The 23,218-nt window shown below is 45.2% G+C and overlaps 1 protein-coding gene across 1 annotated transcript in view; it reads right to left on the bottom strand.

Moving 5' to 3' along the window:
- Window positions 1–22,030, bottom strand: part of LOC117193956 (lysosomal-associated transmembrane protein 4A-like) — a 55,645-nt gene extending 33,615 nt beyond the window's left edge. The window contains exon 1 of the mRNA XM_033398610.1: window positions 22,005–22,030. Within this exon, the coding sequence (XP_033254501.1) occupies window positions 22,005–22,030 (26 nt within the window). The remainder of the gene's footprint in view (window positions 1–22,004) is intronic.
- Between the last annotated feature and the right edge of the window lie 1,188 nt (window positions 22,031–23,218).

The following is a 23,218-nucleotide window of genomic DNA, read 5'->3' as shown; positions in this document are numbered from 1 at the left end:
TCCACTTTTACCACAAATCTAATATACCCCAATACTCATTTTGAGTATCGGGTATAACGAGGGGGAACGTTGTGAGTTGCTGCGGACACCGCAACTCTACGGTTATACCCGATACTAAGTCAGTATGGCTTTCCTCCGGCAGACGCCGCTAATATTAAACGACACGACAAAGAGTGCGTGCGAGAGACACAGAAAATCAGTCTGAGCGTGACGTCGGGCGCTGCGTAGCCACTGCAAATTGATTTGTTCCTATTGGCTATAAAAATGATCTGATCTGATCCAGATTCAGCAATCTGATAGATATGGTCATTATCTATGATTCTGCGTTTTTAGTTTTCTCGAATGTGCAATATTGTGGATGCAACAGATTTTTGTCCTTTGTGTGGGCGGAAGGGGGTGGGGCGAAATTTTGAGATACACGTTTTATAGTAAGATCTAACAGGAGTGCGGATACCAAATTTGGTTACTCTAGCCTTAATAGTCTCTGAGATTTTTGAATATCCCCAAATTTTCGTCCTTTGCGGGGGCGGAAGGGGGTGTGGCGAAATTTTGAAACAAACTCGTCTCGGTCCGATATATTAGGAGTGTGGATACCAAATTTGGTTGCTCTAGCTTTTGTAGTCTCTGAGATCTAGGCGCTAATGTTTTACTCTAAGCAAAGCCGCCTATGCTACGTGTGTGTTAGAGAGAGACAGGGCGAGAAAAAATGAAATTGTTTTCTTAATGCTGGCTATAATAATAATACGATCCAATTCAGATTCCGCAGTCTTAAAGTTATGGTCATTCTCTACAATTCTACGTTTTTGGTTTTCTCATATCTTTAAAATTGTGGATGCCACAGATTTTCGTCCTTTGTGGGGGCGGAAGTGGGCGGGGCGAAGTTTTGAAATATTTTTGTAGCAGTGACATATCACAGAAGTCTGGATCCAAAACATCGTTGCTCTAGCTCTTATAGTCTTTGAGCACTAGGCGGTGAAGGGGACGGACAGACGGACGGACGGACAGACAGACAGGGCTCAATCGACTCGGCTATTGATGCTGATCAAGAATATATATACTTTATGGGGTCGGAAACGATTCCTTCTGGACGTTACACACATCCACTTTTACCACAAATCTAATATACCCCAATACTCATTTTGAGTATCGGGTATAACGAGGGGGAACGTTGTGAGTTGCAGCGGACACCGGAACTCTACAGTTATACCCGATACTAAGTCAGTATGGCTCTCCTCCGGCAGACGCCGCTAATATTGAACGACAAGACAAAGAGTGCGTGCGAGAGAGACAGAAAATCAGTCTGAGCGTGACGTCGGGGGCTGCGTAGCCAGTGCAAATTGATTTGTTCCTTTTGGCTATAAAAATGATCTGATCTGATCCAGATTCAGCAATCTGATATATATGATCATTATCTATCATTCTGCGTTTTTAGTTTTCTCGTATCCTCAGTATTGTGGATGCAACAGATTTTCGTCCTTTGTGGGGGCGGAAGGGGGTGGGGCGAGATTTTGAGATATGCGTTTTATAGTGAGATCTAACAGGAGTGCGGATACCAAATTTGGTTACTCTAGCCTTAATAGTCTCTGAGATTTGTGAATATCCCCAGATTTTCATCCTTTGCGGGGGCGGAAGGGGGTGTGGCGAAATTTTGAAACAAACTCGTCTCGGTCCGATATATTAGGAGTGTGGATACCAAATTTGGTTGCTCTAGCTTTTATAGTCTCTGAGATCTAGGCGCTAATGTTTTACTCTAAGAAAAGCCGCCTATGCTACGTGTGTGTTAGAGAGAGACAGGACGAGAAAAAATGAAATTGTTTTCTTGATTCTGGCTATAATAATTATACGATCTGGTTCAGATTTTGCACTCTAGAAGATATAGTCATCTTCTACGATTCTGCGTTTTTAGTTTTCTCGTATCGTCGAAATTGTGGATGCCACAGATTTTCGCCCTTTGTGGGGGCGGAAGTGGGCGGGGCAAAGTTTTGAAATATTCTTGTAGCAGTGACATATCACAGAAGTCTGGATCCAAAACATCGTTGCTCTCGCTCTTATAGTCTTTGAGCACTAGGCGCTGAAGGGGACGGACAGACGGACAGACGGACGGACGGACAGACGGACAGACGGACAGACAGACATGGCTCAATCGACTCGGCTATTGATGCTGATCCAGAATATATATACTTTATGGGGTCGGAAACGATTCCTTTTGGACGTTACACACATCCACTTTTACCACAAATCTAATATACCCCAATACTCATTTTAAGTATCGGGTATAAAAAGAACACCACACTTTTGCCGACGAGACAGTAGCCGGAATGATAGCGTGCTGGTCGACCTCTGAGGAAAACATCAGTCCTACTAACCGTTGTCCACTACAGGCCGCTGATTCCAGTGGTTACACTGCCCATAAAGAAACACACTCTCATATTTGGGCAATGCTGATTGTCTCTATCAGAGGAATGTTGAAAATACGGTTCGAAGTGTGATTTGTTGACCCCTAAATGGAAGTAATCTTCTGCACAGACATGGGAAGAATACAGAGTTTAATCCTTTCAACACCTTTATTGTGTTGACAACACCGCGATTCGCATTGATATGGATGGCCAGACACGGTCGATGGTCGCCTTCAACCAACCGACTTATCCAGCCAGCCAGCTGCATCTTGAACTCACATTTCAATGATGTGATATGGAATGGTGTTAGGGTGGGAGCAGCAGCAGATGGAGGTTTGTTTTGGTGCGGCGCAGTTCCGAAAACAAAAGTAAACTATTGGGAACCGGTTTGCGCAGCCATACACATTTCTTATAAGACCAAAACAAGAAAGGCGATTGCAGCAGATTCAAATTACGTCACCAGTTAGAGGCGCAGATACACACACACACACACACACACACACACACACACACACACACACACACACACAGAGAGCCAGAGAAACGGAGAGATAGAGAGAAACTAAACAATTGACGTTATATTTGAATGCGATGATATCACACTGCAAATATCATGATATGGGAAAACCCTAACTGGAAAAACCAACAAAATGGGAGAAAAAAAAGAAAAAGTTAATGTAGCCCAAGGAGTAACGGCTAATTAACGTGAGTTTTCGTCGAAGAAGCCAACAAGCTCGGGCGGGATTCGAACAGACAGACATGGCTCAATCGACTCGGCTATTGATGCTGATCAAGAATATACATACTTTATGGGGTCGGAAACGATTCCTTCTGGACGTTACACACATCCACTTTTACCACAAATCTAATATACCCCAATACTCATTTTGAGTATCGGGTATAAAAAACGAGGGGGAACGTTGTGAGTTGCTGCGGACACCGAAACTCTAGTTATACCCGATACTTAGTCAGTATGGCTCTCCTCCGGCAGAAGCCGCTAATATTGAACGACACGACAAAGAGTGCGTGCGAGAGAGACAGAAAATCAGTCTGAGCGTGACGTCGGGCGCTGCGTAGCCACTGCAAATTGATTTGTTCCTATTGGCTATAAAAATGATCTGATCTGATCCAGATTCAGCAATCTGATAGATATGGTCATTATCTATGATTCTGCGTTTTTAGTTTTCTCGAATGTGCAATATTGTGGATGCAACAGATTTTTGTCCTTTGTGTGGGCGGAAGGGGGTGGGGCAAAATTTTGAGATACACGTTTTATAGTAAGATCTAACAGAAGTGGGGATACCAAATTTGGTTACTCTAGCCTTAATAGTCTCTGAGATTTTTAAATATCTCCAGATTTTCGTCCTTTGCGGGGGCGGAAGGGGGTGTGGCGAAATTTTGAAACAAACTCGTCTCGGTCCGATATATTAGGAGTGTGGATACAAAATTTGGTTGCTCTAGCTTTTATAGTCTCTGAGATCTAGGCGCTAATGTTTTACTCTAAGCAAAGCCGCCTATGCTACGTGTGTGTTAGAGAGAGACAGGGCGAGAAAAAATGAAATTGTTTTCTTGATGCTGGCTATCATAATAATACGATCCAATTCAGATTCCGCAGTCTTAAAGATATGGTAATTCTCTACAATTCTACGTTTTTGGTTTTCTCATATCTTTAAAATTGTGGATGCCACAGATTTTCGTCCTTTGTGGGGGCGGAAGTGGGCGGGGCGAAGTTTTGAAATATTTTTGTAGCAGTGACATATCACAGAAGTCTGGATCCAAAACATCGTTGCTCTAGCTCTTATAGTCTTTGAGCACTAGGCGCTGAAGGGGACGGACAGACGGACAGACGGACGGACGGACAGACGGACAGACGGACAGACAGACAGGGCTCAATCGACTCGGCTATTGATGCTGATCAAGCATATATATACTTTATGGGGTCGGAAACGATTCCTTCTGGACGTTACACACATCCACTTTTACCACAAATCTAATATACCCCAATACTCATTTTGAGTATCGGGTATAACGAGGAGGAACGTTATGAGTTGCAGCGGACACCGGAACTCTACAGTTATACCCGATACTAAGTCAGTATGGCTCTCCTCCGGCAGACGCCGCTAATATTGAACGACAAGACAAAGAGTGCGTGCGAGAGAGACTGAAAATCAGTCTGAGCGTGACGTCGGGGGCTGCGTAGCCAGTGCAAATTGATTTGTTCCTTTTGGCTATAAAAATGAACTGATCTGATCCAGATTCAGCAATCTGATAGATATGTTCATTATCTATGATTCTGCGTTTTTAGTTTTCTCGTATCCTCAATATTGTGGATGCAACAGATTTTCGTCCTTTGTGGGGGCGGAAGGGGGTGGGGCGAAATTTTGAGATATACGTTTTATAGTAAGATCTAACAGGAGTGCGGATACCAAATTTGGTTACTCTAGCCTTAATAGTCTCTCAGATTTTTGAATATACCCAGATTTTTGTCCTTTGCGGAGGCGGAAGGGGGTGTGGCGAAATTTTGAAATAAACTCGTCTCGGTCCGATATATTAGGAGTGTGGATACCAAATTTGGTTGCTCTAGCTTTTGTAGTCTCTGAGATCTAGGCGCTAATATTTTACTCTAAGAAAAGCCGCCTATGCTGCGTGTGTGTTAGAGAGAGACAGGGCGAGAAAGAATGTAATTGTTTTCTTGATTCTGGCTATAATAATTATACGATCTGGTTCAGATTTTGCACTCTAGAAGATATAGTCATCTTCTACGATTCTGAGTTTTTAGTTTTATACTATCTTTAAAAATGTAGATGCCACAGATTTTCGTCCTTTGTGGGGCGGAAGTGGGCGGGGCGAAGTTTTGAAATATTTTTGTAGCAGTGACATATCACAGAAGTCTGGATCCAAAACATCGTTGCTCTCGCTCTTATAGTCTTTGAGCACTAGGCGCTGAAGGGGACGGACAGACGGACAGACGGACGGACGGACAGACGGACAGACGGACAGACAGACAGACAGACATGGCTCAATCGACTCGGCTATTGATGCTGATCCAGAATATATATACTTTATGGGGTCGGAAACGATTCCTTTTGGACGTTACACACATCCACTTTTACCACAAATCTAATATACCCCAATACTCAATTTAAGTATCGGGTATAAAAAGAACACCACACTTTTGCCGACGAGACAGTAGCCGGAATGATAGCGTGCTGGTCGACCTCTGAGGAAAACATCAGTCCTACTAACCGTTGTCCACTACAGGCCGTTGATTCCAGTGGTTACACTGCCCATAAAGAAACACACTCTCATATTTGGGCAATGCTGATTGTCTCTATCAGAGGAATGTTGAAAATACGGTTCGAAGTGTGATTTGTTGACCCCTAAATGGAAGTAATCTTCTGCACAGACATGGGAAGAATACAGAGTTAAATCCTTTCAACACCTTTATTGTGTTGACAACACCGCGATTCGCATTGATATGGATGGCCAGACACGGTCGATGGTCGCCTTCAACCAACCGACTTATCCAGCCAGCCAGCTACATCTTGAACTCACATTTCAATGATGTGATATGGAATGGTGTTAGGGTGGGAGCAGCAGCAGATGGAGGTTTGTTTTGGTGCGGCGCAGTTCCGAAAACAAAAGTAAACTATTGGGAACCGGTTTGCGCAGCCATACACATTTCTTATAAGACCAAAACAAGAAAGGCGATTGCAGCAGATTCAAATTACGTCACCAGTTAGAGGCGCAGATACACACACACACACACACACACACACACACACACACACAGAGAGCCAGAGAAACGGAGAGATAGAGAGAAACTAAACAATTGACGTTATATTTGAATGCGATGATATCACACTGCAAATATCATGATATGGGAAAACCCTAACTGGAAAAACCAACAAAATGGGAGAAAAAAAAGAAAAAGTTAATGTAGCCCAAGGAGTAACGGCTAATTAACGTGAGTTTTCGTCGAAGAAGCCAACAAGCTCGGGCGGGATTCGAACAGACAGACATGGCTCAATCGACTCGGCTATTGATGCTGATCAAGAATATACATACTTTATGGGGTCGGAAACGATTCCTTCTGGACGTTACACACATCCACTTTTACCACAAATCTAATATACCCCAATACTCATTTTGAGTATCGGGTATAACGAGGAGGAACGTTATGAGTTGCAGCGGACACCGGAACTCTACAGTTATACCCGATACTAAGTCAGTATGGCTCTCCTCCGGCAGACGCCGCTAATATTGAACGACAAGACAAAGAGTGCGTGCGAGAGAGACAGAAAATCAGTCTGAGCGTGACGTCGGGGGCTGCGTAGCCAGTGCAAATTGATTTGTTCCTTTTGGCTATAAAAATGAACTGATCTGATCCAGATTCAGCAATCTGATAGATATGTTCATTATCTATGTTTCTGCGTTTTTAGTTTTCTCGTATCCTCAATATTGTGGATGCAACAGATTTTCGTCCTTTGTGGGGCGGAAAGGGGTGGGGCGAAATTTTGAGATATACGTTTTATAGTAAGATCTAACAGGAGTGCGGATACCAAATTTGGTTACTCTAGCCTTAATAGTCTCTCAGATTTTTGAATATACCCAGATTTTTGTCCTTTGCGGAGGCGGAAGGGGTGTGGCGAAATTTTGAAACAAACTCGTCTCGGTCCGATATATTAGAAGTGTGGATACCAAATTTGGTTGCTCTAGCTTTTGTAGTCTCTGAGATCTAGGCGCTAATATTTTACTCTAAGAAAAGCCGCCTATGCTGCGTGTGTGTTAGAGAGAGACAGGGCGAGAAGGAATGAAATTGTTTTCTTGATTCTGGCTATAATAATTATACGATCTGGTTCAGATTTTGCACTCTAGAAGATATAGTCATCTTCTACGATTCTGAGTTTTTAGTTTTATACTATCTTTAAAAATGTAGATGCCACAGATTTTCGTCCTTTGTGGGGGCGGAAGTGGGCGGGGCGAAGTTTTGAAATATTTTTGTAGCAGTGACATATCACAGAAGTCTGGATCCAAAACATCGGTGCTCTCGCTCTTATAGTCTTTGAGCACTAGGCGCTGAAGGGGACGGACAGACGGACAGACGGACGGACGGACAGACGGACAGACAGACATGGCTCAATCGACTCGGCTATTGATGCTGATCCAGAATATATATACTTTATGGGGTCGGAAACGATTCCTTTTGGACGTTACACACATCCACTTTTACCACAAATCTAATATACCCCAATACTCAATTTAAGTATCGGGTATAAAAAGAACACCACACTTTTGCCGACGAGACAGTAGCCGGAATGATAGCGTGCTGGTCGACCTCTGAGGAAAACATCAGTCCTACTAACCGTTGTCCACTACAGGCCGTTGATTCCAGTGGTTACACTGCCCATAAAGAAACACACTCTCATATTTGGGCAATGCTGATTGTCTCTATCAGAGGAATGTTGAAAATTCGGTTCGAAGTGTGATTTGTTGACCCCTAAATGGAAGTAATCTTCTGCACAGACATGGGAAGAATACAGAGTTTAATCCTTTCAACACCTTTATTGTGTTGACAACACCGCGATTCGCATTGATATGGATGGCCAGACACGGTCGATGGTCGCCTTCAACCAACCGACTTGTCCAGCCAGCCAGCTACATCTTGAACTCACATTTCAATGATGTGATATGGAATGGTGTTAGGGTGGGAGCAGCAGCAGATGGAGGTTTGTTTTGGTGCGGCGCAGTTTCGAAAACAAAAGTAAACTATTGGGAACCGGTTTGCGCAGCCATACACATTTCTTATAAGACCAAAACAAGAAAGGCGATTGCAGCAGATTCAAATTACGTCACCAGTTAGAGGCGCAGATACACACACACACACACACACACCGCTCACATCAGGGTTGGCGACCAGAGACTATCGTCGAAACGAGCCATTCGGTATCTGGGCGTGATGATCGACACCAGGCTCAGTTTCCGTGAACACCTAAGCTACGTCCAGGAGAAAGCGGCAAACACGAGTCGGGCGCTGTTCCGAATACTGCTGAACACCCGTGGCCCGAAGCAGGAGAGGAGGATTCTGCTGACCAGTGTAGTCCGCTCAGCCATGACCTATGCAGCAGACGTATGGGCGGATGGAATTAAAGTTGCCAGCTACGCTAGGGGCGTAAAAGCCACTCATCGCCTCTGCGCGCTCCGGATCTGCTGCGGCTTTCGGACCATATCCGACGACGCTGCCCTAGTCCTGGCGGGTGTCCTTCCAATTGACCTTCTGGTGCTTGAGGAGAGGGCCGTGGCCGAGGCCATCCGGGCCGGCGCGGCAAGGAGAGACGCGCGCAAGCAGGCCCGTGAAGGAAGCCTCGGAGCATGGCAAAGCCGCTGGGACGGCTCTGATAAAGGACGGTGGACACACCGCCTGATTCCGGATGTCCGATATTGGATCGGCAGGCGACACGGTGTGGTCAATTTCCATTCCACACAGCTTCTGAGCGGACACGGCTGCTTCAGCCATTACCTTTGGAGGTTCGGCCACGAGAACTCGCCGAACTGCTCGTGGTGCGGCGACGCCACTGAAGACGCTGAGCACATCATTTTTCAATGTGGGCGCTTCTCACTTATTAGGGGGAGTTGTGGCGAGCCGCCGGCGGGCAGCTCACGCCGAACAACCTGATCGAGAAGATTGTGGAAGACCCCATGGTATGGTCGGCCTGGAGCAACTTTGCAGCCGGCGCCATGAAGGAGCTGCGTAGGTGCGAGCGCCGAAGGAACGAGAGTGGCTAGGAGGAACCATGGTCCCTGCGAAGCAATGCTTTGCGACCGTCCCGCAGAGACCCGGAACTTCCTGCCGGTCTCTCCAACTCAATACAGCTCCCTGTCTAGCTTTAGTTAAGTCCCAGGCTTATAAAATTTAATAAAATTAAGAGTTAATACAGAAAAAAAAAAAAAAAAAACACACACACACACACACAGAGAGCCAGAGAAACGGAGAGATAGAGAGAAACTAAACAATTGACGTTATATTTGAATGCGATGATATCACACTGCAAATATCATGATATGGGAAAACCTTAACTGGAAAAACCAACAAAATGGGAGAAAAAAAAGAAAAAGTTAATGTAGCCCAAGGAGTAACGGCTAATTAACGTGAGTTTTCGTCGAAGAAGCCAACAAGCTCGGGCGGGATTCGAACAGACAGACATGGCTCAATCGACTCGGCTATTGATGCTGATCAAGAATATACATACTTTATGGGGTCGGAAACGATTCCTTCTGGACGTTACACACATCCACTTTTACCACAAATCTAATATACCCCAATACTCATTTTGAGTATCGGGTATAAAAAACGAGGGGAACGTTGTGAGTTGCTGCGGACACCGCAACTCTACGGTTATACCCGATACTAAGTCAGTATGGCTCTCCTCCGGCAGACGCCGCTAATATTAAACGACACGACAAAGAGTGCGTGCGAGAGACACAGAAAATCAGTCTGAGCGTGACGTCGGGCGCTGCGTAGCCACTGCAAATTGATTTGTTCCTATTGGCTATAAAAATGATCTGATCTGATCCAGATTCAGCAATCTGATAGATATGGTCATTATCTATGATTCTGCGTTTTTAGTTTTCTCGAATGTGCAATATTGTGGATGCAACAGATTTTCGTCCTTTGTGTGGGCGGAAGGGGTGGGGCGAAATTTTGAGATATACGTTTTATAGTAAGATCTAACAGGAGTGCGGATACCAAATTTGGTTACTCTAGCCTTAATAGTCTCTCAGATTTTTTAATATCCCCAGATTTTTGTCCTTTGCGGGGGCGGAAGTGGGTGTGGCGAAATTTTGAAACAAACTCGTCTCGGTCCGATATATTAGGAGTGTGGATACCAAATTTGGTTGCTCTAGCTTTTGTAGTCTCTGAGATCTAGGCGCTAATGTTGTACTCTAAGCAAAGCCGCCTATGCTACGTGTGTGTTAGAGAGAGACAGGGCGAGAAAAAATGAAATTGTTTTCTTGATGCTGGCTATAATAATAATACGATCCAATTCAGATTCCGCAGTCTTAAAGTTATGGTCATTCTTTACAATTCTACGTTTTTGGTTTTCTCATATCTTTAAAATTGTGGATGCCACAGATTTTCGTCCTTTGTGGGGCGGAAGTGGCGGGGCGAAGTTTTGAAATATTTTTGTAGCAGTGACATATCACAGAAGTCTGGATCCAAAACATCGTTGCTCTAGCTCTTATAGTCTTTGAGCACTAGGCGCTGAAGGGGACGGACAGACGGACAGACGGACGGACGGACAGACGGACAGACAGACATGGCTCAATCGACACGGCTATTGATGCTGATCAAGAATATATATACTTTATGGGGTCGGAAACGATTCCTTCTGGACGTTACACACATCCACTTTTACCACAAATCTAATATACCCCATTACTCATTTTGAGTATCGGGTATAACGAGGGGGAACGTTGTGAGTTGCTGCGGACACCGCAACTCTACGGTTATACCCGATACTAAGTCAGTATGGCTTTCCTCCGGCAGGCGCCGCTAATATTAAACGACACGACAAAGAGTGCGTGCGAGAGACACAGAAAATCAGTCTGAGCGTGACGTCGGGCGCTGCGTAGCCACTGCAAATTGATTTGTTCCTATTGGCTATAAAAATGATCTGATCTGATCCAGATTCAGCAATCTGATAGATATGGTCATTATCTATGATTCTGCGTTTTTAGTTTTCTCGAATGTGCAATATTGTGGATGCAACAGATTTTCGTCCTTTGTGTGGGCGGAAGGGGGTGGGGCGAAATTTTGAGATATACGTTTTATAGTAAGATCTAACAGGAGTGCGGATACCAAATTTGGTTACTCTAGCCTTAATAGTCTCTCAGATTTTTTAATATCCCCAGATTTTTGTCCTTTGCGGGGCGGAAGTGGGTGTGGCGAAATTTTGAAACAAACTAGTCTCGGTCCGATATATTAGGAGTGTGGATACCAAATTTGGTTGCTCTAGCTTTTGTAGTCTCTGAGATCTAGGCGCTAATGTTGTACTCTAAGCAAAGCCGCCTATGCTACGTGTGTGTCAGAGAGAGACAGGGCGAGAAAAAATGAAATTGTTTTCTTGATGCTGGCTATAATAATAATACGATCCAATTCAGATTCCGCAGTCTTAAAGTTATGGTCATTCTCTACAATTCTACGTTTTTGGTTTTCTCATATCTTTAAAATTGTGGATGCCACAGATTTTCGTCCTTTGTGGGGGCGGAAGTGGGCGGGGCGAAGTTTTGAAATATTTTTGTAGCAGTGACATATCACAGAAGTCTGGATCCAAAACATCGGTGCTCTCGCTCTTATAGTCTTTGAGCACTAGGCGCTGAAGGGGACGGACAGACGGACAGACGGACGGACGGACAGACAGCCAGGGCTCAATCGACTCGGCTATTGATGCTGATCAAGAATATACATACTTTATGGGGTCGGAAACGATTCCTTCTGGACGTTACACACATCCACTTTTACCACAAATCTAATATACCCCAATACTCATTTTGAGTATCGGGTATAACGAGGAGGAACGTTATGAGTTGCAGCGGACACCGGAACTCTACAGTTATACCCGATACTAAGTCAGTATGGCTCTCCTCCGGCAGACGCCGCTAATATTGAACGACAAGACAAAGAGTGCGTGCGAGAGAGACAGAAAATCAGTCTGAGCGTGACGTCGGGGGCTGCGTAGCCAGTGCAAATTGATTTGTTCCTTTTGGCTATAAAAATGATCTGATCTGATCCAGATTCAGCAATCTGATAGATATGTTCATTATCTATGATTCTGCGTTTTTAGTTTTCTCGTATCCTCAATATTGTGGATGCAACAGATTTTCGTCCTTTGTGTGGGCGGAAGGGGGTGGGGCGAAATTTTGAGATATACGTTTTATAGTAAGATCTAACAGGAGTGCGGATACCAAATTTGGTTACTCTAGCCTTAATAGTCTCTCAGATTTTTGAATATCCCCAGATTTTTGTCCTTTGCGGAGGCGGAAGGGGGTGTGGCGAAATTTTGAAACAAACTCGTCTCGGTCCGATATATTAGGAGTGTGGATACCAAATTTGGTTGCTCTAGCTTTTGTAGTCTCTGAGATCTAGGCGCTAATATTTTACTCTAAGAAAAGCCGCCTATGCTGCGTGTGTGTTAGAGAGAGACAGGGCGAGAAAGAATGAAATTGTTTTCTTGATTCTGGCTATAATAATTATACGATCTGGTTCAGATTTTGGTTCAGACGGACAGACAGACATGGCTCAATCGACTCGGCTATTGATGCTGATCCAGAATATATATACTTTATGGGGTCGGAAACGATTCCTTTTGGACGTTACACACATCCACTTTTACCACAAATCTAATATACCCCAATACTCAATTTAAGTATCGGGTATAAAAAGAACACCACACTTTTGCCGACGAGACAGTAGCCGGAATGATAGCGTGCTGGTCGACCTCTGAGGAAAACATCAGTCCTACTAACCGTTGTCCACTACAGGCCGTTGATTCCAGTGGTTACACTGCCCATAAAGAAACACACTCTCATATTTGGGCAATGCTGATTGTCTCTATCAGAGGAATGTTGAAAATACGGTTCGAAGTGTGATTTGTTGACCCCTAAATGGAAGTAATCTTCTGCACAGACATGGGAAGAATACAGAGTTTAATCCTTTCAACACCTTTATTGTGTTGACAACACCGCGATTCGCATTGATATGGATGGCCAGACACGGTCGATGGTCGCCTTCAACCAACCGACTTGTCCAGCCAGCCAGCTACATCTTGAACTCACATTTCAATGATGTGATATGGAATGGTGTTAGGGTGGGAGCAGCAGCAGATGGAGGTTTGTTTTGGTGCGGCGCAGTTTCGAAAACAAAAGTAAACTATTGGGAACCGGTTTGCGCAGCCATACACATTTCTTATAAGACCAAAACAAGAAAGGCGATTGCAGCAGATTCAAATTACGTCACCAGTTAGAGGCGCAGATACACACACACACACACACACACCGCTCACATCAGGGTTGGCGACCAGAGACTATCGTCGAAACGAGCCATTCGGTATCTGGGCGTGATGATCGACACCAGGCTCAGTTTCCGTGAACACCTAAGCTACGTCCAGGAGAAAGCGGCAAACACGAGTCGGGCGCTGTTCCGAATACTGCTGAACACCCGTGGCCCGAAGCAGGAGAGGAGGATTCTGCTGACCAGTGTAGTCCGCTCAGCCATGACCTATGCAGCAGACGTATGGGCGGATGGAATTAAAGTTGCCAGCTACGCTAGGGGCGTAAAAGCCACTCATCGCCTCTGCGCGCTCCGGATCTGCTGCGGCTTTCGGACCATATCCGACGACGCTGCCCTAGTCCTGGCGGGTGTCCTTCCAATTGACCTTCTGGTGCTTGAGGAGAGGGCCGTGGCCGAGGCCATCCGGGCCGGCGCGGCAAGGAGAGACGCGCGCAAGCAGGCCCGTGAAGGAAGCCTCGGAGCATGGCAAAGCCGCTGGGACGGCTCTGATAAAGGACGGTGGACACACCGCCTGATTCCGGATGTCCGATATTGGATCGGCAGGCGACACGGTGTGGTCAATTTCCATTCCACACAGCTTCTGAGCGGACACGGCTGCTTCAGCCATTACCTTTGGAGGTTCGGCCACGAGAACTCGCCGAACTGCTCGTGGTGCGGCGACGCCACTGAAGACGCTGAGCACATCATTTTTCAATGTGGGCGCTTCTCACTTATTAGGGGGGAGTTGTGGCGAGCCGCCGGCGGGCAGCTCACGCCGAACAACCTGATCGAGAAGATTGTGGAAGACCCCATGGTATGGTCGGCCTGGAGCAACTTTGCAGCCGGCGCCATGAAGGAGCTGCGTAGGTGCGAGCGCCGAAGGAACGAGAGTGGCTAGGAGGAACCATGGTCCCTGCGAAGCAATGCTTTGCGACCGTCCCGCAGAGACCCGGAACTTCCTGCCGGTCTCTCCAACTCAATACAGCTCCCTGTCTAGCTTTAGTTAAGTCCCAGGCTTATAAAATTTAATAAAATTAAGAGTTAATACAGAAAAAAAAAAAAAAAAACACACACACACACACACAGAGAGCCAGAGAAACGGAGAGATAGAGAGAAACTAAACAATTGACGTTATATTTGAATGCGATGATATCACACTGCAAATATCATGATATGGGAAAACCTTAACTGGAAAAACCAACAAAATGGGAGAAAAAAAAGAAAAAGTTAATGTAGCCCAAGGAGTAACGGCTAATTAACGTGAGTTTTCGTCGAAGAAGCCAACAAGCTCGGGCGGGATTCGAACAGACAGACATGGCTCAATCGACTCGGCTATTGATGCTGATCAAGAATATACATACTTTATGGGGTCGGAAACGATTCCTTCTGGACGTTACACACATCCACTTTTACCACAAATCTATTATACCCCAATACTCATTTTGAGTATCGGGTATAAAAAACGAGGGGAACGTTGTGAGTTGCTGCGGACACCGGAACTCTACAGTTATACCCGATACTAAGTCAGTATGGCTCTCCTCCGGCAGACGCCGCTAATATTGAACGACAAGACAAAGAGTGCGTGCGAGAGAGACAGAAAATCAGTCTGAGCGTGACGTCGGGGGCTGCGTAGCCAGTGCAAATTGATTTGTTCCTTTTGGCTATAAAAATGATCTGATCTGATCCAGATTCAGCAATCTGATAGATATGTTCATTATCTATGATTCTGCGTTTTTAGTTTTCTCGTATCCTCAATATTGTGGATGCAACAGATTTTCGTCCTTTGTGTGGGCGGAAGGGGGTGGGGCGAAATTTTGAGATATACGTTTTATAGTAAGATCTAACAGGAGTGCGGATACCAAATTTGGTTACTCTAGCCTTAATAGTCTCTCAGATTTTTGAATATCCCCAGATTTTTGTCCTTTGCGGAGGCGGAAGGGGGTGTGGCGAAATTTTGAAACAACCTCGTCCCGGTCCGATATATTAGGAGTGTGGATACCAAATTTGGTTGCTCTAGCTTTTGTAGTCTCTGAGATCTAGGCGCTAATATTTTACTCTAAGAAAAGCCGCCTATGCTGCGTGTGTGTTAGAGAGAGACAGGGCGAGAAAGAATGAAATTGTTTTCTTGATTCTGGCTATAATAATTATACGATCTGGTTCAGATTTTGGTTCAGACGGACAGACAGACATGGCTCAATCGACTCGGCTATTGATGCTGATCCAGAATATATATACTTTATGGGGTCGGAAACGATTCCTTTTGGACGTTACACACATCCACTTTTACCACAAATCTAATATACCCCAATACTCAATTTAAGTATCGGGTATAAAAAGAACACCACACTTTTGCCGACGAGACAGTAGCCGGAATGATAGCGTGCTGGTCGACCTCTGAGGAAAACATCAGTCCTACTAACCGTTGTCCACTACAGGCCGTTGATTCCAGTGGTTACACTGCCCATAAAGAAACACACTCTCATATTTGGGCAATGCTGATTGTCTCTATCAGAGGAATGTTGAAAATACGGTTCGAAGTGTGATTTGTTGACCCCTAAATGGAAGTAATCTTCTGCACAGACATGGGAAGAATACAGAGTTTAATCCTTTCAACACCTTTATTGTGTTGACAACACCGCGATTCGCATTGATATGGATGGCCAGACACGGTCGATGGTCGCCTTCAACCAACCGACTTGTCCAGCCAGCCAGCTACATCTTGAACTCACATTTCAATGATGTGATATGGAATGGTGTTAGGGTGGGAGCAGCAGCAGATGGAGGTTTGTTTTGGTGCGGCGCAGTTTCGAAAACAAAAGTAAACTATTGGGAACCGGTTTGCGCAGCCATACACATTTCTTATAAGACCAAAACAAGAAAGGCGATTGCAGCAGATTCAAATTACGTCACCAGTTAGAGGCGCAGATACACACACACACACACACACACCGCTCACATCAGGGTTGGCGACCAGAGACTATCGTCGAAACGAGCCATTCGGTATCTGGGCGTGATGATCGACACCAGGCTCAGTTTCCGTGAACACCTAAGCTACGTCCAGGAGAAAGCGGCAAACACGAGTCGGGCGCTGTTCCGAATACTGCTGAACACCCGTGGCCCGAAGCAGGAGAGGAGGATTCTGCTGACCAGTGTAGTCCGCTCAGCCATGACCTATGCAGCAGACGTATGGGCGGATGGAATTAAAGTTGCCAGCTACGCTAGGGGCGTAAAAGCCACTCATCGCCTCTGCGCGCTCCGGATCTGCTGCGGCTTTCGGACCATATCCGACGACGCTGCCCTAGTCCTGGCGGGTGTCCTTCCAATTGACCTTCTGGTGCTTGAGGAGAGGGCCGTGGCCGAGGCCATCCGGGCCGGCGCGGCAAGGAGAGACGCGCGCAAGCAGGCCCGTGAAGGAAGCCTCGGAGCATGGCAAAGCCGCTGGGACGGCTCTGATAAAGGACGGTGGACACACCGCCTGATTCCGGATGTCCGATATTGGATCGGCAGGCGACACGGTGTGGTCAATTTCCATTCCACACAGCTTCTGAGCGGACACGGCTGCTTCAGCCATTACCTTTGGAGGTTCGGCCACGAGAACTCGCCGAACTGCTCGTGGTGCGGCGACGCCACTGAAGACGCTGAGCACATCATTTTTCAATGTGGGCGCTTCTCACTTATTAGGGGGGAGTTGTGGCGAGCCGCCGGCGGGCAGCTCACGCCGAACAACCTGATCGAGAAGATTGTGGAAGACCCCATGGTATGGTCGGCCTGGAGCAACTTTGCAGCCGGCGCCATGAAGGAGCTGCGTAGGTGCGAGCGCCGAAGGAACGAGAGTGGCTAGGAGGAACCATGGTCCCTGCGAAGCAATGCTTTGCGACCGTCCCGCAGAGACCCGGAACTTCCTGCCGGTCTCTCCAACTCAATACAGCTCCCTGTCTAGCTTTAGTTAAGTCCCAGGCTTATAAAATTTAATAAAATTAAGAGTTAATACAGAAAAAAAAAAAAAAAAACACACACACACACACACAGAGAGCCAGAGAAACGGAGAGATAGAGAGAAACTAAACAATTGACGTTATATTTGAATGCGATGATATCACACTGCAAATATCATGATATGGGAAAACCTTAACTGGAAAAACCAACAAAATGGGAGAAAAAAAAGAAAAAGTTAATGTAGCCCAAGGAGTAACGGCTAATTAACGTGAGTTTTCGTCGAAGAAGCCAACAAGCTCGGGCGGGATTCGAACAGACAGACATGGCTCAATCGACTCGGCTATTGATGCTGATCAAGAATATACATACTTTATGGGGTCGGAAACGATTCCTTCTGGACGTTACACACATCCACTTTTACCACAAATCTAATATACCCCAATACTCATTTTGAGTATCGGGTATAAAAAACGAGGGGGAACGTTGTGAGTTGCTGCGGACACCGCAACTCTACGGTTATACCCGATACTAAGTCAGTATGGCTCTCCTCCGGCAGACGCCGCTAATATTAAACGACACGACAAAGAGTGCGTGCGAGAGACACAGAAAATCAGTCTGAGCGTGACGTCGGGCGCTGCGTAGCCACTGCAAATTGATTTGTTCCTATTGGCTATAAAAATGATCTGATCTGATCCAGATTCAGCAATCTGATAGATATGGTCATTATCTATGATTCTGCGTTTTTAGTTTTCTCGAATGTGCAATATTGTGGATGCAACAGATTTTCGTCCTTTGTGTGGGCGGAAGGGGGTGGGGCGAAATTTTGAGATATACGTTTTATAGTAAGATCTAACAGGAGTGCGGATACCAAATTTGGTTACTCTAGCCTTAATAGTCTCTCAGATTTTTTAATATCCCCAGATTTTTGTCCTTTGCGGGGGCGGAAGTGGGTGTGGCGAAATTTTGAAACAAACTCGTCTCGGTCCGATATATTAGGAGTGTGGATACCAAATTTGGTTGCTCTAGCTTTTGTAGTCTCTGAGATCTAGGCGCTAATGTTGTACTCTAAGCAAAGCCGCCTATGCTACGTGTGTGTTAGAGAGAGACAGGGCGAGAAAAAATGAAATTGTTTTCTTGATGCTGGCTATAATAATAATACGATCCAATTCAGATTCCGCAGTCTTAAAGTTATGGTCATTCTTTACAATTCTACGTTTTTGGTTTTCTCATATCTTTAAAATTGTGGATGCCACAGATTTTCGTCCTTTGTGGGGGCGGAAGTGGGCGGGGCGAAGTTTTGAAATATTTTTGTAGCAGTGACATATCACAGAAGTCTGGATCCAAAACATCGTTGCTCTAGCTCTTATAGTCTTTGAGCACTAGGCGCTGAAGGGGACGGACAGACGGACAGACGGACGGACGGACAGACGGACAGACAGACATGGCTCAATCGACACGGCTATTGATGCTGATCAAGAATATATATACTTTATGGGGTCGGAAACGATTCCTTCTGGACGTTACACACATCCACTTTTACCACAAATCTAATATACCCCATTACTCATTTTGAGTATCGGGTATAACGAGGGGGAACGTTGTGAGTTGCTGCGGACACCGCAACTCTACGGTTATACCCGATACTAAGTCAGTATGGCTTTCCTCCGGCAGGCGCCGCTAATATTAAACGACACGACAAAGAGTGCGTGCGAGAGACACAGAAAATCAGTCTGAGCGTGACGTCGGGCGCTGCGTAGCCACTGCAAATTGATTTGTTCCTATTGGCTATAAAAATGATCTGATCTGATCCAGATTCAGCAATCTGATAGATATGTTCATTATCTATGATTCTGCGTTTTTAGTTTTCTCGAATGTGCAATATTGTGGATGCAACAGATTTTCGTCCTTTGTGTGGGCGGAAGGGGGTGGGGCGAAATTTTGAGATATACGTTTTATAGTAAGATCTAACAGGAGTGCGGATACCAAATTTGGTTACTCTAGCCTTAATAGTCTCTCAGATTTTTTAATATCCCCAGATTTTTGTCCTTTGCGGGGGCGGAAGTGGGTGTGGCGAAATTTTGAAACAAACTAGTCTCGGTCCGATATATTAGGAGTGTGGATACCAAATTTGGTTGCTCTAGCTTTTGTAGTCTCTGAGATCTAGGCGCTAATGTTTTACTCTAAGCAAAGCCGCCTATGCTACGTGTGTGTCAGAGAGAGACAGGGCGAGAAAAAATGAAATTGTTTTCTTGATGCTGGCTATAATAATAATACGATCCAATTCAGATTCCGCAGTCTTAAAGTTATGGTCATTCTCTACAATTCTACGTTTTTGGTTTTCTCATATCTTTAAAATTGTGGATGCCACAGATTTTCGTCCTTTGTGGGGGCGGAAGTGGGCGGGGCGAAGTTTTGAAATATTTTTGTAGCAGTGACATATCACAGAAGTCTGGATCCAAAACATCGTTGCTCTAGCTCTTATAGTCTTTGAGCACTAGGCGCTGAAGGGGACGGACAGACGGACAGACGGACGGACGGACAGACAGCCAGGGCTCAATCGACTCGGCTATTGATGCTGATCAAGCATATATATACTTTATGGGGTCGGAAACGATTCCTTCTGGACGTTACACACATCCACTTTTACCACAAATCTAATATACCCCAATACTCATTTTGAGTATCGGGTATAACGAGGAGGAACGTTATGAGTTGCAGCGGACACCGAAACTCTACAGTTATACCCGATACTAAGTCAGTATGGCTCTCCTCCGGCAGACGCCGCTAATATTGATCGACAAGACAAAGTGTGCGTGCGAGAGAGACAGAAAATCAGTCTGAGCGTGACGTCGGGGGCTGCGTAGCCAGTGCAAATTGATTTGTTCCTTTTGGCTATAAAAATGATCTGATCTGATCCAGATTCAGCAATCTGATAGATATGTTCATTATCTATGATTCTGCGTTTTTAGTTTTCTCGTATCCTCAATATTGTGGATGCAACAGATTTTCGTCCTTTGTGTGGGCGGAAGGGGGTGGGGCGAAATTTTGAGATATACGTTTTATAGTAAGATCTAACAGGAGTGCGGATACCAAATTTGGTTACTCTAGCCTTAATAGTCTCTCAGATTTTTGAATATCCCCAGATTTTTGTCCTTTGCGGAGGCGGAAGGGGGTGTGGCGAAATTTTGAAACAAACTCGTCTCGGTCCGATATATTAGGAGTGTGGATACCAAATTTGGTTGCTCTAGCTTTTGTAGTCTCTGAGATCTAGGCGCTAATATTTTACCCTAAGAAAAGCCGCCTATGCTGCGTGTGTGTTAGAGAGAGACAGGGCGAGAAAGAATGAAATTGTTTTCTTGATTCTGGCTATAATAATTATACGATCTGGTTCAGATTTTGCACTCTAGAAGATATAGTCATCTTCTACGATTCTGAGTTTTTAGTTTAATACTATCTTTAAAAATGTAGATGCCACAGATTTTCGTCCTTTGTGGGGGCGGAAGTGGGCGGGGCGAAGTTTTGAAATATTTTTGTAGCAGTGACATATCACAGAAGTCCGGATTCAAAACAACGTTGCTCTAGCTCTTATAGTCTTTGAGCACTAGGCGCTGAAGGGGCGGACAGACGGACGGACGGACAGACGAACGGACGGACAGACGGAGGGACGGACAGACAGACATGGCTCAATCGACTCGGCTATTGATGCTGATCAAGAATATATATACTTTATGGGGTCGGAAACGATTCCTTCTAGACGTTACACACATACACTTTTACCACAAATCTAATATACCCCAATACTCATTTTGAGTATCGGGTATAAAAATAAAACCAAGTTTAAGCGCAGGGAAGTTAAGTTAAGGGAAATTGAAAATATTTGGAGAGGGTAAACTTAGTGCTAGTAATGTATTTAAATTTTAGCTATTAATGAATAAACTTATAATGTCTCCTTAAACGTTGATCTTGATTTCCGATACCCAGCCCCTGTAGTAGCGAGTCCTAAAGAAAAGGGGTCATAAAGAATGGAGGAAGATGGCAGATTATGACCAAGGAAGGTTGGGCGAGGTCCTTCATTCCAGCTGAGGACGACTTTTTTATCCGTTCGTGTCGCGTGCGTGTGCTATGTGTAAGTGAAGTCTAATGGCCAAAAGTTTTGTTTCTCTCCGGTTCTGGAATTGTACTTGTACATGTACATGTCGTTAAGTTTCTTGCACGCTCTTTTAATATAAAAACAAATATCGTAGGTCTCAGAATAGACAAATAAAAAGAACACCACCCTTTTGCCGACGAGACAGTAGCCGGAATGATAGCGTGCTGGTCGACCTCTGAGGAAAACATATGTCCTACTAACCGTTGTCCACTACAGGCCGTTGATTCCAGTGGTTACACTGCCCATAAAGAAACACACTCTCATATTTGGGCAATGCTGATTGTCTCTATCAGAGGAATGTTGAAAATACGGTTCGAAGTGTGATTTGTTGACCCCTAAATGGAAGTAATCTTCTGCACAATCATGGGAAGAATACAGAGTTTAATCCTTTCAACACCTTTATTGTGTTGACAACACCGCGATTCGCATTGATATGGATGGCCAGACACGGTCGATGGTCGCCTTCAACCAACCGACTTATCCAGCCAGCCAGCTGCATCTTGAACTCACATTTCAATGATGGAATGGTGTTAGGGTGGGAGCAGCAGCAGATGGAGGTTTGTTTTGGTGCGGCGCAGTTCCGAAAACAAAAGTAAACTATTGGGAACCGGTTTGCGCAGCCATACACATTTCTTATAAGACCAAAACAAGAAAGGCGATTGCAGCAGATTCAAATTACGTCACCAGTTAGAGGCGCAGATACACACACACACACACACACACAGAGAGAGCCAGAGAAACGGAGAGATAGAGAGAAACTAAACAATTGACGTTATATTTGAATGCGATGATATCACACTGCAAATATCATGATATGGGAAAACCCTAACTGGAAAAACCAACAAAATGGGAGAAAAAAAAGAAAAAGTTAATGTAGCCCAAGGAGTACCTGCTAATTAACGTGAGTTTTCGTCGAAGAAGCCAACAAGCTCGGGCGGGATTCGAACACACGATCGAAGTGAGAGCGCGATCGTCGTCCCTACCTAAAACCGCATGAGAAATGTCCAAACGACTAGACCGCATAGCCACGCCAGCTAGAAGTTTGATCGCTTCCCAGAGCAAACATACATGCTCATGTATACATACATATGTATGTGTGGAATAGAATTACACCGAAGAACAGCTGTTGTTGCGGTTGATCCCAACCTGATTGGCACTCTCCAAATTCGCACTTATTTACGACGGGTTGTTGTTTGGCACTGATAACGCCATAGGCCCCACCTTGATATGGCGAGCACACACACCATCTATCTGATCACCCACCCGCGTGGACGCTTTTGTTCTCTCCTTCTCTCTGATTCCATGGCGTTTCGTAGAGTGCAGTTTATCTCTGCCTCTATAAATAGGAGACAAAAGTGAATTCGGAGTATGACGTAGTGCAGAAGTGTGGGACAGGGGAGGAAAGGCAACTAGTGCGTTTGCTGAGAAACTGCAACAGCGCGCAGCCAGCCAACGCGCAGGAACGCGGAGAAACAACAATCGAACGACGAGGGGCGAGGGGAGGCATAGGCAATAGCGGTGGTGGGCACTGAGATAAAAGGAAACTTACTGTAAAAGTGCAGTTGCACTCCACGTTCACTTTTGCTTATTTGCTAAAAACACCAATTAAAAACAGGTTTCTCTGCGTCTTATAGTAGGACCTATATCACTTCATATTTAAAAGCAAATGTTTCTATTTGTATTTTGT

The sequence above is a fragment of the Drosophila miranda genome (assembly GCF_003369915.1).
Source record: "Drosophila miranda strain MSH22 chromosome Y unlocalized genomic scaffold, D.miranda_PacBio2.1 Contig_Y2_pilon, whole genome shotgun sequence".
In the NCBI taxonomy this organism is placed as follows: Eukaryota; Metazoa; Arthropoda; class Insecta; order Diptera; family Drosophilidae; genus Drosophila; species Drosophila miranda.
Note: the sequence above shows the minus strand (reverse complement) of the source record. Positions and strands in the feature narration are given on the sequence as shown.